At 46.0% G+C, this 16,869-nt stretch overlaps 1 protein-coding gene across 50 annotated transcripts in view; it reads right to left on the minus strand.

Annotated features, from left to right (window-relative positions):
* The window catches only part of CELF2 (CUGBP Elav-like family member 2), a 541,589-nt gene that overhangs the window by 87,621 nt on the left and 437,099 nt on the right, over positions 1-16,869 (minus strand). For all 50 annotated transcript variants that reach the window (XM_083572850.1, XM_083572830.1, XM_083572829.1 and 47 more), the window contains one exon: positions 12,299-12,347. In XM_083572850.1, the coding sequence (XP_083428976.1) occupies positions 12,299-12,347 (49 nt within the window). The remainder of the gene's footprint in view (positions 1-12,298; positions 12,348-16,869) is intronic.

Consider the following 16,869-nt stretch of genomic DNA (forward strand, 5'->3'; position numbering starts at 1 on the left):
GTTTCCAATATAAGATAATAAATAAATAAAATAAAACCTACATACGGCAACAGTGTTTTGTGTTGTATAGGCTCCTATGATGTAAGTAATGGCCTGCTAGCCTGCTCCTTAAAATATCACCGGTTTGCTCATTTCTATATACAGTGGTACCTTATTAATTGTATTTCAGTTCAACAATTACTTTGATAAAATACATATTTTGCTATGTGCAAAGGCTTTTGATACCTATTAGGTCCATAAATTACCATATAGCATATATTCAACACAAAAAACAGGGACAATTTGTTGTTGACAAAGGACAGCTGGACATATCAAGGGCCCCATTACTTTCAGGAGCTTGGGGCCTCATCAAACCTAAATCCGGCCCTGGGTGCCTTCCAACCGTCATAGGATTCTGCTCTGGATTTCTGTAGGGTTTACTCCTTTGCCTTTTCCCACAAACCTTTTCCCATCAAGTCTGCAGTAGGGGTGATGGGCCAAGACACTCCTGTCCCTAATCACCAAGGTCCCCACCTGGATTAGCTCCCTTGCGCTTGCAATTTACTTTTTAAAAAGCCAGCCACACCCTTGCTGGTGCTATACAGTGGTTAGGCATCAGAGGGCCAGTGGCCTGATTCAGTATAAAGCCAGCTTCCTATGCCCCATGTGCATGAACTGAGCATGTGCCAAAAACATGTGTTCTCCTTCATGGAGAGCATGTGTTGCGGTGGGGTCTAACAAGACACCCCACTGTTGCTGGGCGGGAAAAGAGTTTGGCCACCATTTTCATGGAGCTTCCTGTTACTGGGAGATTTATATGTTGCCATTTTGTGATTGACAGCCATAGCCTTTAAATACCCTGCGCACAGCGTTGAGCTTCCTCTTTTCGCTGTGTGCATCGGATCACCCGCCCACCCTCCCTATGTTCAGCGTTGTTCGCTTGACCTTGCTATGCCTGTCATGGGGTCGCCTGCTTTTGGGGCAGGGGCCCGGTAGGAATTTTGTCCATTTGGCTGATTGGCTGGTGCCATTTGGTTTTTGCCTACTGCGTAGCAAATTGTCACAACTTGTAAGGTTGCGGTTAGGCATTGGTTTTATGAATTGGTTGGTGGAGGGGTATGGATTGGCTGTGCCTGTCCCTCCAAATGCTGCTGCTGCAAGGGTATTCCGTTAAAGGAATCCAGGGGCTCGCCATGCTTTTGTCCAAACCCCTGTCAAGGGGCTAGGGCCATGCAAGAGCCCCTGGGAGCATTTGGGGAGAGGTGAGAACATGGTACCCACCTCCATCTCTCCCCCCAAATGTTTTCCCTTACTGACTTTGCATGCATGTGAATGTCAGTCTGTCCCTGTGCGGGGTCAGATAGTCTCAACCAATGCCTAAGCAACCACCCACATTTCTTGTATTTTTAATAAAGCTGTGGCCAAAATTATGCCAAAAACCTTAAACTAAAACCAAGCGTCAATGGTGTTTTGTTTGGGGGGGTGTCTTGGGGACCGTGACATGCAAACATGCCTCACTGTTCTACAACATGTCTTTGCTCTGTGGCCGACGGCTGTGCTTCTTCAGCAAACAGGCTGAGATGGAAAGCGTTCCCTGAAGACGGAAGCTTGAAAGCCGCCGATCGAGTCTTTCCTTTTATTCCTTCTCCTTCTTTGATCACGTGCAACCCCAGGGGGTGGCGGGAAAAGGGGGTCTTAAGCGACAGGGGACAGATGTCAGATAAGAGACATCCAAGACCAGACCTATACACGATGGATCTGAAAGGCTTGGAAGATTGCCAAGTCACTGTTCTTGTCCATCTTCCTCCAAACCGCAAGTGCTTATTATACAGCAGATACCCTGTTCCTTCCTTGGCTCTGGAAATGTCATGCAAATTCTATGCACTGCTAATGAGCACATAGTCAGCGCTGGTAGGGAAGCGCGGAGAAATCGTTCCTCCAGAGAACCTGCCATTCAGTTATTTATTTCTATTATTGTGCAAATTATTTTAGTAATGAAGGAGTTCTTTCGTTTCCATTCCACTGGGGGACGGATGGGGGAGGAGAGGGGAAAAAAATCTTCCTTGAGCCCCCTCCCCTTCTCCCCATCCAGGAATATTAGCAAGCATTTGCTGGGGGGCAGGGGGGACATGTAGTACCGTACAGAGAAAACCAGCATATTTTCATTCTGTTTTATGTGTCTCACAGCTTTGATACTTTTTTTTGTGCACTATGCATAACTATATAGCGGTGAAAGTGTGTACGTCTGTGTCTTGGGTTAGCTGTGTTGAGGCGTTCAACTGTTTATCGCTCCCTAGAGCACCATCAAGTAATTTCCCCCCAAATATTCATGCACAGTTAGCAACATTATTCTGCTATTTCATACTAGCTGGCATACGGAAAACATGCTTCCCCGCCCAGGAAAAAAGATAGCATCTGAACCATTAAGCAAAGCAAACAAACTGGTGGGTTCCCGTTTGGGCCTCAATCCAAATTTCACGAAGAACAAAGCTTTATTGTAGAGTACAATTCACCAGGTATAAGGTCTCCATTTTGGTCCTCAGAACTGCTTCATTGGGGCAAGATCACCAGGCCTGCACTGTTTTGGTTTCTTTGAATAAAGAGTTAACGTCACTGACATTTTATTTTATTTTTTATATTTTTGCCGACCATTTCCTGACACCAGCTCCTAACAGACCCTTACTCTATCTCAGGGGTAGGCAAACTAAGGCCTGGGGGCTGGACCCAGCCCAATCGCCCGGTCCGGGAATCAGCGTGTTTTTACATGAGTAGAATGTGTGCTTTTATTTAAAATGCATCTCTGGGTTATTTGTGGGGGATAGGAATTCGTTCATTACCCCCTCAAAAAAATGTAGTCCGGTGTCAGGGAACTGCCATCAGAACAGGGGCGGGAAACAGAGGGGCCGTCGTGTTACAGGGAGCCTCTGAAAATCTTGTGAAGCAGTTCTTCCGGTGATGAGGAAAGCCCCACCTCTAGTGGGGAAGAGGGGAAAGGATCAGAGGATGCTGCTGGGAGCCGGCCAGGAGGGAAGCACGCCTCTTCCATCGCACACCCTGTGCAGAGGTCTAAAGCGCAAAGAGGGAGTAACGAGACTTTTGTGCTGGGGGAGGTCCAGGAAACAACCACTCCCAGATTCCGCTAGCGATTGAGGCAGACATGAACTTGTGGCTCTGCACTGTAAATCGTTTGCACCAAAATGAAATCTGTAAAAGACAGGTCGAAGTCCTGCCTGATTACTCATGAGCAACCACCACTGCCATCTGACATCTGCGCCCCCCCCCGACAAGGTCTGAGGGGCAGTGGACCGGCCCCCTGCTGGAAAAGTTTGCAGATCCCTGCTCTACCTCCTACTGCTCCCCAAAGGTGAAAAATGTTCTTCAGCTTGCAAAGCTGGGTTGAGATAGAAGGCGATGGAGATATTTGATGACTTTCAAAGAGGCTCAGATGGGCTTCACCTTAAGTGGAAAATGATGTTCTGAGCATAGGAGCCAACTCCTAGGACTCCCCCATTAAAATATTTTAGGGGCTCCCCCCCCTAATTGATGGGCATTGCCATGGTGTGCATGCATAATGTCTTGTGACTAATTACTCGGGGTGCAGCTTACCTGCTCCCAATATTTTATTCAAGTTCTGAGCATCCCTGGTTCTGAGCATTTATCCCAGGGGCAATGAAGATGAATGTTGGAAGATTCAGGACAGGCGAACAAATGAAATAACCTGTTCACACAGCAGATGGTTAAACTATGGAACTCACTTCTACAAGGAGGCAGTGATGGCCGCTAACTTGGATGGCTTTAAGACAGGACTTCTATGCTCTTAAAACTTGCAGTCCAACAGACATGCATTTATAGTCAATTCTGAAGGCCCACGTAATTAGGGCTTCGTTAGCTGATGAAAGGTTGTGGCCTTGAATAGTTGCTTGAATAAAATGCAACTAAATGCGCAAGTAAGTGTGGAATGGCATATTATGGGAAACCACCCAAAATGCTATCTGGGCTGTGTACACACCATACATTTGAAGCAGCCCCCTCCCAAGAATCCTGGGAACTATAGTTTGTGAAGGGTGTTGGGAATCATAGCTCTGTGAAGTCGAAAGCACAGTTCCCAGGATTCTTTGGGAAGGAAGGAAATGTGCTTACATGTATGGTGTGATTGGCAGATGAAGATAATGGACTTTTCAGAGCTAGCTGACCTGACTGGAAGAATCTGCGACCAGAAAGAAGAGGAATACCAAGAAGATTGGAAGAAATTTAAGGACTATTTGAACAAATATTGTAATATAAAAAATTAGAAAACACTTGAAAGTACCAAATAGGCCTAGGATTAAACTAGGATTTAATTAAATAAATCGGATTCAGAACAATAAGAAAAGTGAACAAATTAGATTATAATTGGAAGTATTCTTGTTTAATGATGATACTGGAAAGCTGTTACAATCAGATACAAGGAAGTTCAGAAAGGAGGGACTAGAGGAAGTCAATTAATATGTACACAAAGTTGGATTTTTAAAGAATTAAGTTTGTTTTTATTGTGTATTTGTTATGGTGGTGGGTGGGAGGGATTTTGTATTGTATGGTTGTTTTTCTCTGGTGTATCTTTTCTTTTTATGTCATTGTTTTTGTTTGTTGTTTTGTTATGTGATATTCGTGATAATTCTGGAAAATCTAATAAAAAATTAAAAAATAAAAATAAATGTATGGTGTGAACACAGTCCCTGAGTAAAGCATGCCACTCCACTCCCGCCATGTAACAATGTCAAGAAACTTAAGTCATCCCAGGTGGCAGACAATGGTGTGGCGCGTGGGCGCGGAAATGCAGCGAACGATGTCATTAGAATATAGCTTATGCTTTACAACATTTCCAAGGAAGAAGGACCTGTGTTTTATCACAACCCATATACATATCAAGGAGGACTCTTAGGAGTGCTCCATCAGCTCATAAGGTATTTTGGATGCGATGTTCAGCATTAAATAACTTGTCTGAAAGGGGCAGGCATTGTGACAAGTTAAATTAAAACTGAGCGTACGTGGAAGGCGGCAGAAGAACTTTGTAAAGCCAGACACCTTCCCCTTCTCTCCCTGTACATGTACAAGGGAAGACGGCGATCTAAGCAGCCGCTGCTTCAACTTCCCTTTCTCCTCCGCCACCCCGAGAAAAACAACAACAACAAAGGTTTTGTTTTTAATTTTCCAAACTGCTGCAGATGATGAATTCCCTACTGGCCTGCTCAAGTTTCGCTGGTAAACTGATAAATACGGCAAATTAACTAAAACGATTTCACAGGTTTTCAGCTGGAGGCTGATTTTATAGTAAATTAAACACCCAGCTCATGTATACTGTATATCTTTTACAAAACGCTGCATTCAAGAGAACTGACTCAAGAGTAAAAAAACAACACCACCACACACACACACACCCCCCCAATACATAGCTATGGATCAGCACCTCTGTTTTGCAATTGCTGCTGATAGATCTTCGGAAGGAACCAGACGCGTTGACTCTAAAGGAACAAAGCACAAACTGACCTGGTTTTCAGCAGAGGAGACGCAGCACCAGCCAATCTCCTTTCACACAGGATCTAACCCTGCTCATACCTACTGATTTTTAAAGTGGTGACCAAGGGGCTGGGCAACGTTTTTTCCTACCTCAAACACCACATTCTGAGCTCGCATGAGACGTCTTAATCTCAGGGTTGTGGGTTTGAATCCCCCGTTGGACAACAGATTCCTGCATTGCAGGAAGCTGGACTAGATGACTCTTGTGTGGAGAATTTTTCCCCAGCCTGGGCAGGTACCCCTGGCGGGCAGGGCCAAAAGAAAAAGCATGGGGAGCAATGGACGTGACTTGTTTAAAATTACTTATTAATCTTCATTACATTTTGAATGGCTCAGGCCAAAGACCTATCTCGTCCAGCAACCTGTTCCCTTCATTAGCCAACCAGAAGCTTGCCCAGCAACTAATATTCAGAGGTGTGCTGTCCCCAAGACTGGAGGCAATCTACAGCCATCACTACAGGCCTGCACCAACAGCCTTATCCTCCATGAATCTGCCTACTTGTCATTTTGAGTAGATATGAATACCATATAAACCAACCCAGACTTTGTGTTCATCATCTAAAGCCCGTCTTCGTGTGCCTGCTCCACATGTCGTCTGCAGGGTGGCAACACGAGAACGGGGCCTTCTCTGTAGTGGCTCCCCATTTGTGGAATGCTCTCCCCAGGGAGGTTTGCCTGGCACCTTCATTATACACCTTTAGGTGCCAGGTGAAAATGTTCCTCTCAAACCAGACCTTAGGCTGATTAATATCCTACGGCCTTTTAAATGTGTGGGAGGCAGGGTATAGCTTTGTTTTTTTAACCATGTATTCCTTTTATCCTGCATTTTTATCTCGTGAAACGCCCTGAGATCTTTGAAGGGCGGTATATGCAAATAATAATAATAATAATAATAATAATAATAATAATAATAATAATAATGATGATGATGATGATGCCTGCTCCTTGGTCAAAACCATGCTACTGAATCAATCTCACTTAACAGCAGGGCCAGCTCAAGCCATTTTGCTGCCTGAGGCAAACATCAAGATGGCTACCCCCTCACATTTCATGTACAAAAACTAACCAGATTGGCAGCAACTGAACCTTCCTTAAGCACTGGTGATGGGACAGTGTCTTCTACTACATCTGAGTAGCTCACACAAAGCTCTGTCTTCCACCATTTGCCACCCAAGGCAGCCGCCTCACTCTGCCTCATGGTAGGGTTGTGTAACCTGCTCAGTGCCAATTTAAATGCATCACAATAAGAGTCCTGGTGCCTTTCTCTGAGCTGTTCGGCACCCGTCTGCCTTGAGAGACAATGTACCGCACCTCCACTGGTGAAGTCAAACCGCTAGCGGCACGCCTACACCAGTTTCAAGTCTCTGTTCCTCAACAGACAAAAGCCCGCCCTCGCTGGTAGGGCCCCGCCATGTTCCGACTTCGCAGAAGAAAAGATTTCAAAATTCTAAAAGGAACAAAGTGCTGAATTGAAAGTAGTAATTAAATGCCATATGTTAGCACTAACACGTAGGGGAAAGAAGTTGCTAATTAATTCAGGCAGATTTAGATCCAGGTGTGACACGGACAGATTGCACGCTTGGGGTTTTTGCAGGCTTACAAGCCGGGATTTAAAATTTCTCCCTTTCTTCCTCCCCCTCGTCCACCCGCTCGGAATATATTATTAAAAAACAAAACAAAAAACCCTTTGATTTATAGAAAAGCTGTTAACTCTTTCCATATGAGTAAAAGCGGCTTATACATCACCACCCATGTTTACAAACAGATTTCCAGATCTGTTTAGGCCAGCAGGCTACCAATTTTTCCTTTGACCTCCCAGCTTGAATGCAAGCATGTCTTGAGCTGCCCTGCCTTCTGAAGTTACAGTTTCAGGATTTTGCACATGTGGAATAGTAGTAGTAGTAGTCGTCATCATCATCATCATCATCATCATCATCATCATCATCATCATCATCTTTATACCCTGCCCATCTGACTGGGTTGCCCCAGCCACTCAGGGCAGCTTCCAACAAATATAACAACATAAAAGGACCCCTGGGTGGTAAAGTCCAGCCAATGGTGACTATGGGGTTGCTGCGCTCATCTTGCTTTCAGGCCGAGGGAGCCGGCGTTTGTCCACAGACAGCTTTCTGGGTCACGTGGCCAGCATGACTAAGCTGCTTCTGGTGCAACGGAACACTGTGACGGAAACCAGAGCGCACAGAAACACCGTTTACCTTCCTGCCGCAGCGGTACCTATTTATCTACTTGCACTGCGGTGCTTTCGAACTGCTAGGTTGGCAGGAGCAGGGACCAAGCAACGGGAGCTCACCCCGTCGCAGGGATTCGAATCACCAACCGTCCGATCGACAAGCCCAAGAGGCACAGTGATTTAGACCACAGTGCCACCCACGTCCAACAAATACAATAACACAATGAAACATTAAAAGGCTTCCCTATACAGAGCTGCGTTCAGATGTCCTCCAAAGGTTATATAGTTACTCATCCCCTTGACATCTGATGGGAAGGCAATCCACAGGACGGACACCACTACCAAGAAAGCCCTCTGCCTGCTTCCCCATAACTTCACTTCTTGCAGTGAGGGAACCGCCAGAAGGCCCTCGGAGCTGGATCTCAGTGCCTGGGTTGAACAATTAGTGGGCAGGGGGAGACGCTCCTTCAGGTATACAGGCCTGAGGCTGTTTAGGAAAGACTATCAACAGACTATGGTGCTGGAGGAGACTCTTGAGAGTCCCGTGGACTGCAAGAAAATCAAACCTATCCATTCTTAAGGAAATCAGCCCTGAGTGCTCACTGGAAGGACAGATCCTGAAGCTGAGGCTCCAATACTTTGGCCACCTCATGAGAAGAGAAGACTCCCTGGAAAAGACCCTGATGTTGGGAAAGATGGAGGGCACAAGGAGAAGGGGACAAAAGAGGACGAGATGGTTGGACAATGTTCTCAAAGCTACCAGCATGAGTTTGACCAAACTGCGGGAGGCAGTGGAAGACAGGAGTGCCTGGCATGCTCTGGTCCATGGGGTCACGAAGAGTCGGACACGACTAAACGGCTAAACAACAACAGTCAGCAGTTACCAGGCATGATGGCTGTGTCTTCTACTATTGGAGGCAGTCTGCTGGCTTCCGTGCCTTCTCCTCCCGTTGCACTTGCCCCAAATCTTGTCTGGAGGCGATTTCCCCAAATGTGGGAAACTCAACTGCATAATTTATGGACCCTCAAGGAGAGGAAAAGGAAATTCCGTTGCCTACAAAAAAGCTCATTGTGTAGGGAGATCTGGAGCATGGGCTAGGGCTCATCATGTCAAGCTGCACCTTCAGATAGCACAAATGTGTGCTTGAGGGGTGGGGCTAGATTAATTGGCGGCTGGCATGCCTGGAGGAAGCCCGCGCCCAAGATCATTCCCCCTGCCCACAGCTGGAGTTACACCTGGAGTAACTTTACGAAATACTTGCCAATATTTCACCAATGCCAACAACGATAACAACAAGGCAGACAATTTACAATCTTTGGCGGGTCAGCGAGCCAGCGTTGCAAACACGCTAGCCACAATACGGTTAAAAAACAAACATTTTTGCATTTTTTGTGCTGTCAAAACGGACAGCACAAAGACTTAATATTCTTCTGAACTTCACAGGATCCATGGAGAAATGAGGAAATGGGAAGCGCCATAATTAACCCCCCTCCCCCCAAAAAAAGAGAAAGAAAAAGAAAGAAAGAACCCCTCTCTTAACTCTGCAGAGAGATTTAGGGCCCAGTCATCATTTACATTTGCAGGTATTTAAATCTCTAAGTGCATGGCTTCTGCCCTGATTACTAATTAATGAAGAGCAAAGCTGCCTGCTGGAAGGAAGCGGCTATGATTATTTCTGCCATGAGGGAAAAGCAAAGTTCTTGCAATCTAAGAAGGCAGGAGATTTCTTTGACATGCCTCTTAGCAAATTATAGGAATCAAGGGGCCAAGCAAGGCTAGATTAAAAACCAAACATGCCACGGCGGCCGTGCCGCTCCTTACAGAGACCTGCTTGGCACAATTCAGACTCATTTAAGCTCGCTGCATGTTTTGCATGTCACAGAGATCCCTCCCAATCAATAGGGCTGCCCTTGACCTGGTTTCTGTCCTGCCTTGTGCAACCTGGAGGGAGGAGAGCAAAGGCAAGGTGAATCTGTACAGTGGAGGCTGGTCTCTGAGGAAAAAATATCTGGCATTGCCTCACCAACCTCAGTTCTTACAGTCAGCCAGGGCGTGGCTCTGCCTGACATTGGCTCTGGCGCCATCTACTGTTGGTCTCCCTGCCTTCCAACCTTGTTGTTGTTGTTTAGTCGTTTAGTCGTGTCCGACTTTTTGTGACCCCATGGACCAGAGCACGCCAGGCACTCCTGTCTTCCACTGCCTCCCGCAGTTTGGTCAAACTCATGCTGGTAGCTTCGAGAACACTGTCCAACCATCTCGGCCTCTGTCGTCCCCTTCTCCTTGTCCCCTTAGTCTTTCCCAAGATCAGGGTCTTTTCCAGGGAGTCTTCTCTTCTCATGAGGTGGCCAAAGTATTGGAGCCTCAGCTTCAGGATCTGTCCTTCCAGTGAGCACTCAGGGCTGATTTCCTTCAGAATTGATAGGTTTGATCTTCTTGCAGTCCACGGGACTCTCAAGAGTCTCCTCCAGCACCATAATTCAAAAGCATCAGTTCTTCGGCGATCAGCCTTCTTTATGGTCCAGCTCTCACTTCCATACATCACTACTGGGAAAACCATAGCTTTAACTATACGGGCCTTTGTCGGCAAGGTGATGTCTCTGCTTTTTAAGATGGCACCAGTCAACCTTGTCTCCATAGGAGTAAAACAGCAGAGAGCAGAATCCCTTTCTGGCTTAGACCAAAGAAGTGGGTTGAGACTTACGGCTCTTACTGGCAAGAATATCTTCTGGCTGTTGCTTCCTAGGCAGTTGGGCAATTCTTCATGCCTGATCTCCCTAGTGATTCCTCTAGCCTGGTGCCCTCCCCATGTTGTTGGACTACAACTCCCAACATCACTAACCAGTAACCTGGGGCTGATGGGAGCTTGAGTCCAACAGCACCTGGAGGGCACCAGGTTGGGGAACGTAGTTTTATTCATAGGCTGAGTTTGGTTGCAAACCAAGCAATAGTTTATTGGGATGAGAGGTAAAAGAGTATTCTATCATGTAATTAAATGTAATATGGTGCTGGAGGAGACTCTTGAGAGTCCCATGGACTGCAAGAAGATCAAACCTATCCATTCTGAAGGAAATCAGCCCTGAGTGCTCATTGGAAGGACAGAAGCTTAGGCTCCAATACTTGGCCCACCTCATGAGAAGAGAAGACTCTCTGGAAAAGACCCCGATGTTGAGAAAGATTGAGGGCACAAGGAAAAGGGGACGACAGAGGACAAGATGGTTAGACAGTGTTCTTGAATCTACCAGCATGAATTTGATCAAACTGTGGGAGGCAGTGGAAGACAGGAGTGCCTGGCGTGCTCTGGTCCATGGGGTCATGGAGAGTCGGACACGACTAAACGACTAAACAACAACATCAAGTAGTCAGTACTGGAGCTTAGAAAGCCTATGAATTCTGGATTCTTTGCTCATAGGAAGAGCCACTTGGAGAGCGCTACCGACCCCCCAGTATTTTTTTAATATCACATATCACCCACAGGCACCAACTCTATGGGGCCCTGGGCCCTTCAACCCCCCCATAAAATATTTGGGGGGGGGAGGCCACCCAATACTTTCTCCAAGTTTTCAGGATGCTTGAGAAATCATTTTATATTTTAATTTTAGCAGACTTTGCACTTACCTTATTTATGAGGTGGCCAAATGCTTGCGATCAGGTGTACAATAATCTCCCAGGGGTCTGCAGCCTGCCCATCCCACACTTTATCAAAGCCATGTAATCTCCTTAGCTGGACTTTCCCATAAATGTGGGCATCCAGGAAGGCTACCAAACGCAGACCACTGGAGGGATGATTTGTAGAATGAAAGGAAAGACACTCACAAACATCCTTTGGCCACCTCAAAGGTAACAACAGCGACAGCATAAACCCCACATTCTATCCATGAGAATTTCCCCAAAATTCCACCTCTTGCTAATTCCCAAATGCAGTGTCTCATTATTTGATGGGAAATGGTCAAAAGGAGATGGAGAAATTTTCTCAGGGAAGCGATTTACTAGAGGACAATTGCATCAACACTCATATTGCCATGGCATACGGGTCATCCTGGCGATTCCTTCCTTTGAATCTTTCCTTCTTCTTTGTGGAGGCAAATGGGAGTTCAAGAGAGGCCTGTGTTTTCTCTAGGCCTGATACAGTGTCATGAAAGGGGCCTCCAAGCGTGTAATGAGAACATAGCAAGAACGTAATAAGAGTCCTCCTGGATCGGGCCAAAGGTCCATCTAGTCCAACATCCTCTTCTCACATTGACCAACCAGATGCCTATAGGAAGGTCGCAAGTAGGACCTGAGCCCAATAGTTCTTTCCCCACTTATGACTGCCAGCAGAGGCCAAGGGCAGCCATCATAGCTAGCAGCCATTGACCACCTTGTGCTCCATGAACTTGTCTAACCCTCTTTGAAAGCCATTCAAGTTGGAGAGCATCACTACCACTTGGCAAATCCCATAGTTTAACAAACAACACAACCTGTTCTTCCCAACCCCCAAGGAGAAGGAGAAGGAGAAGAAGAAGAAGAAGAAGAAGAAGAAGAAGAAGAAGAAGAAGGGCAACATTTAAGTATGAAACAGGTTGACCACCTACCGTTGGATTTTTCACTATCTGCCGGTTTCATCTGAATGGGATGATGCATCTAGAAGCAACAGACAACAAAAAGAAAAAAGAAAGTAAAGCAGGTTGGAGTGCCACAAGTCAAACATGCTTAATTTTTCATTTGCTTTGGACGTGTTGTAGCCATTGGGGGGAGTTACGTGGGAGGCACGATCAATACTTAGTAGGGAGCAGTTGTAGCTCACTGGCAGAACACATCTCGACCGTGTCAGACAGTCCTCGATCCAAACCATGGCATCGCCTAAACATACTGGGTAGAACGGCTAGGAAAGAAGCCTGTCTGATACTCTAATCAGCTTGTGCCTGTCAGCATAAACATTATTTAGCTAGATAGGACAGAGATTCAATCCACAGTATATTATTTAACAGGCTAGCAATCCAAAAGGCATCAGTTCCAAGCACCGTCGGTTTTTCTGCTAAAAGGAAACATTAACAGATTGGTTTAACAGCTAGCAAGCTTTTAAAAAGCTCAAATTATCGTGCCCACAAGACTCATCCTAACAGATCGGGTTTCAATACTCTGATTATTGTTATTATTACCCACTGAGGGTCAATACCGGGCTTATTTGCACAAGCAAATTGGCATGTTAGGAATGCAGATTGAGTGGTTCTGAACAGATTTCGGTATGTACCTAAGCGGCATTGTGATTCATTGTTTTATCGCCCATTCAATGATCCATTGACTACTTTGGTTCATACGTTTTGGAGCAGTCCCAAAATAGGCCCATTTTGTAAGGAGGGAAAATGTACAGTCATATTATCTTGGTTTTATAATCCAAGCTGTCCTATACATTTGTTAAAGCAAAGACCAAACACCCTAATTTTAGAACAAACACCACCATCTTTCCTCTTCTAAAGGGAAGTAAAGTTAGGGTTGCCATATTTCAAGAAGTCTTTTGCTTTTGGGGGGCTAAACTCACACTTGAGATAAATGCACAGCTGGTGCCTGGGGTCAGCACTGCAGTGCACTTGCTGAGGCCTGCACTCAACAGAGGACCCTCTGCCATCTCCTGCAGCCTCCTTGCCCTGCTCCTCTTTACATCCTCAGTGTTGCTGCATGCCCACTTCTCCCTTCTAAGCTCGGGAAGAGCATCAGAATCAGGGAGCAGCAGCAGCAACACCAGCTCTCTTCCCCTCTTCTCTGGGCAGCAATGCAGGTTGGGTTCAAAGAAAGACAAAAAGAAAGGAGAAGTGATGTTCATGCAAGGAGGGTGGTCACCTAAAACCTGGAGCTGGCAGTGGAAATTATTCAGTAGATCTGACAACTGAAAGGACACACAAGAAAGGAAGGAAGCAATTATAATAGAAGAGGTTCTCCAAGTTCTGATATGGAAGCCATTCTTAAGGGACGATAGCCAGTAAGAACCTAACAGTCCAGCATCCCATGCTCACGGGGGAGAAACAGGATGCTCAAACAGGAAGCTCACAAATCAGACCAGAGTGCAACAGCACTCTCCTCACTTGCAGCTCCCAGCAAGGTTCTAACTCAGAGAAGGACTTGCTTGGGTGTCAACCTGTGCCTGGAAGGATTTATGGAGCTGGTACTTTTTCCTTTTTTACTCTCTTTTGTTAATTTCTTTCTTTTAGATGGAGGAACATGAATTAGGTTTTGATTGGGAGAGGGATCAGGGGCGGAGGAGGGGGTGCGTGTTGGCATGCAACCAAGGAAACGGGGGCAATTCACAGGCCCCCAGCTGGCTCCAGCCCACTGGCCAGTGTGCCGGGTCATCTCCAGTCCTTGGTGCAGCATCTGCGACCCGAGCTTCAGAAGCTGAGGCACGATACTCAGCAGAGTAAATGCTATGCAACGTAAGTGGCAGGAGATGGTTGTGTGAGCATATTTACAAGCAGTTTATTCAGCATACATCAGGACAAAAGGAAACATGTCCAATCCCCTTCATGTCCAAAAGCAAGACAGCATAAGCAAAAGCTATACACTAACGGAAGTTCCCAGCAAGCTGTGCTGGAGTGTAAACAGACATGTGACATACAACAGTCATGCCTGTTCCTTAAGGTGGAACGGAATATCCCAACAGTGTGGTGGGGGCGGTCTACCCCAGGTGTTTTCACTGGGGGGGGTGACATTGGGCGTGCTGCCCGCCCGCAACTCCCAAGCCTACCCCGAGCTGTTGGGGGAGGGGGGAGCTGTGCTGCTTTGCCGGTGGCATTCCCCCCTTCCCCCTTTGTTTTGACAGCTGGGGGAAGTTTCAGAGTTGAAGGCGGACGGTGCGCTGCAGGTCCGCCATTGGCGGCTTGCTCCACCCCTGGCTGCAGGGTGTGCGTGCCTCTCTGTGCACCTGAGCAGCTATCCCACACCTGGGAGGGCACCCTCCGCCCCTGCCCCCCTTGGGAGTGCGCCCGCCCTGGGCAGCACGGGCATATACTCCGCCGCTGAGAGGGATGTTGGCTTGTGATAGGCTCCTCACTGGATTCAAATGGGCATTCCAGGCACCCAGATGCCCAGTGTGTTGTTGGCCACAACCAACACGTTTGAATGAAGTTAGCATTTAACAAAGTTTGCTGGTGTTTTGATAGCATAGCTGTGAACGTTTCCCTTTTCTGCCAATCACCCATTCCCACCATCCTTCTGAGTAATACCCCTCCCCACCTTCTCACTATATAGAAGGATCTGGCAACTTCTGTTTCAGTGTATCTGAAGAAGTGTGCATGCACACGAAAGCTCATACCAAGAACTAACTTAGTTGGTCTTTAAGGTGCTACTGGAAGGAATTTTTTTTTTTGTTTTCCCTTTTCTTAAGGGAAATTCCCTTATTCCGAATAGGATTCCTCGCAAGAAAAGGGAAAAGTTGACAGCTATGTTTGATAGTTAGCACCAATCACAATCATCACCCTGATGAGGAATGGCAGGTCATTTCTGATACCAAAATGATAATTTACAGAAACTGACAAGGAACAAATGAAAGATGATTATGATAAACGGAGAAATGAACTTGACAACTTAGACAAGAAGAGATCTGGGAGGATAACAACAAATGTGGATAATTGCAACAAATGTGATTAAGAATGTAGAGGTTTACACTTTGAAAACAAGAAAGTGGTTGTCATTTTGTAAATTTGAAAGATAAGATGAGATCTTGCTGGAGTTGACCAAACTGAGGCAGGCATAGCTTACTGTTTGTACTGGCTAAATGCATGAAGCAGGGTGTGTCCTCTAAAAAGTGGCTACCCAGCCAATGTTCTGCCCCACCTATTTATTGATAAACTCCTCAAATATTCTTGGAACCGCACAGGCCAATTTGCAAGAGACAATCCAGCCAATAATATGGTGAAGTCTAACTTTCGCTTGGCCTTGAACCTATGTTTGGATGCACTTATAGTTGTAGGTAAATCTCCATGGGCTGATGAACTGAGTCAACATTTCTCTTTTTTTTAAGAATAATTTTTATTAACCAACCAATCACATCAAATCAAACCAAATTACATAAATTCCAAATTACACAGCCAAATTTTAAATTTTTGTCGGGGGTACCCATATTTCAAGTTCCGAAGGGATCAAATCAACTTCTTGCTTCTTACTGCTGTTTTAATGTCCACAAATCTAACCTTAAGATATTCACAGTACTATCCAGTCCTTTCTTATTATTTTTCCACATCTCTTGTTGTTATTTTCATATATTTTTCCTTTCTCTTTGTGACCTCTGATAGTCTCCACAAGCTGGTTAGAACAGTTTGTAATCCTGCGTGGATATTATTTTTTTTATCCAGTAGCCATATCCAGACGTTTTCCATATAACATCACTTCCATACATCAAAACAGTCTTAGCGTCATTAATCTTCACCAATCTGCCTCCTTTCTCAAAACCTCTGAGGAGCTTCACCAGGAATGCAGTCTGAAAACAAGTCCATTCTTCCTCCTGGCTATAAATCCTTTGGCAAGATGGCGACTCCGAATTAATTGCTGCGCCATTCCCAAACGCTCTTATTGCTTCTCGGTCTCCATAAAGCATACTTTTGGTTAAAGATTATCTCCACACAGACCTTAATCATCCTGCTTGGGTCAGTTCAACCGATGGTTCTAATGAGGAGGGGTTCTTGTAAATCACATAGAAGGAAAGTAAAAAAGGTCCCCCCCCATTCAGCCCCATTGTCAACATACCCCGCCTTTGGTGTATCTTCATCGTAAAATATTCCTGTTTCTCCAGCCCGTCGTCTTCTTTCGCAGAGGTCACTTAAATTAGCAGACTTCACTCCCCTTCTTCACTTGAAATATGTGCATTTGCTTCTTTTGTAATTAATTATTCCAAATTGCTGCAACTAGTGCGCGATCAGAGACAGAGTCCAGGAGAGCCGAGGTCCACATGGGGGCATTCTGCCTAGGGCCCTCACCCCCTTCTTTCGAATTAGGGGGTGATTTATGGGCACAGCAGGCAAGGGCAGTGTTCCCCATTTCCTTGGGGCAACAAGGGAGGCTGCCTACTCCCATAACAGCCTCTTAATTACCCCGTGTGGGTCGGAGAGATGGTATTGTCGGCCATCTTCCAATGCGCCCCCTAGTGGCCCCCCCCCGAGTTTTTTTTACTGAG

This window comes from Podarcis filfolensis (genome assembly GCF_964270895.1).
Source record: "Podarcis filfolensis genome assembly, chromosome: 10".
Lineage (NCBI taxonomy): Eukaryota > Metazoa > Chordata > Lepidosauria > Squamata > Lacertidae > Podarcis > Podarcis filfolensis.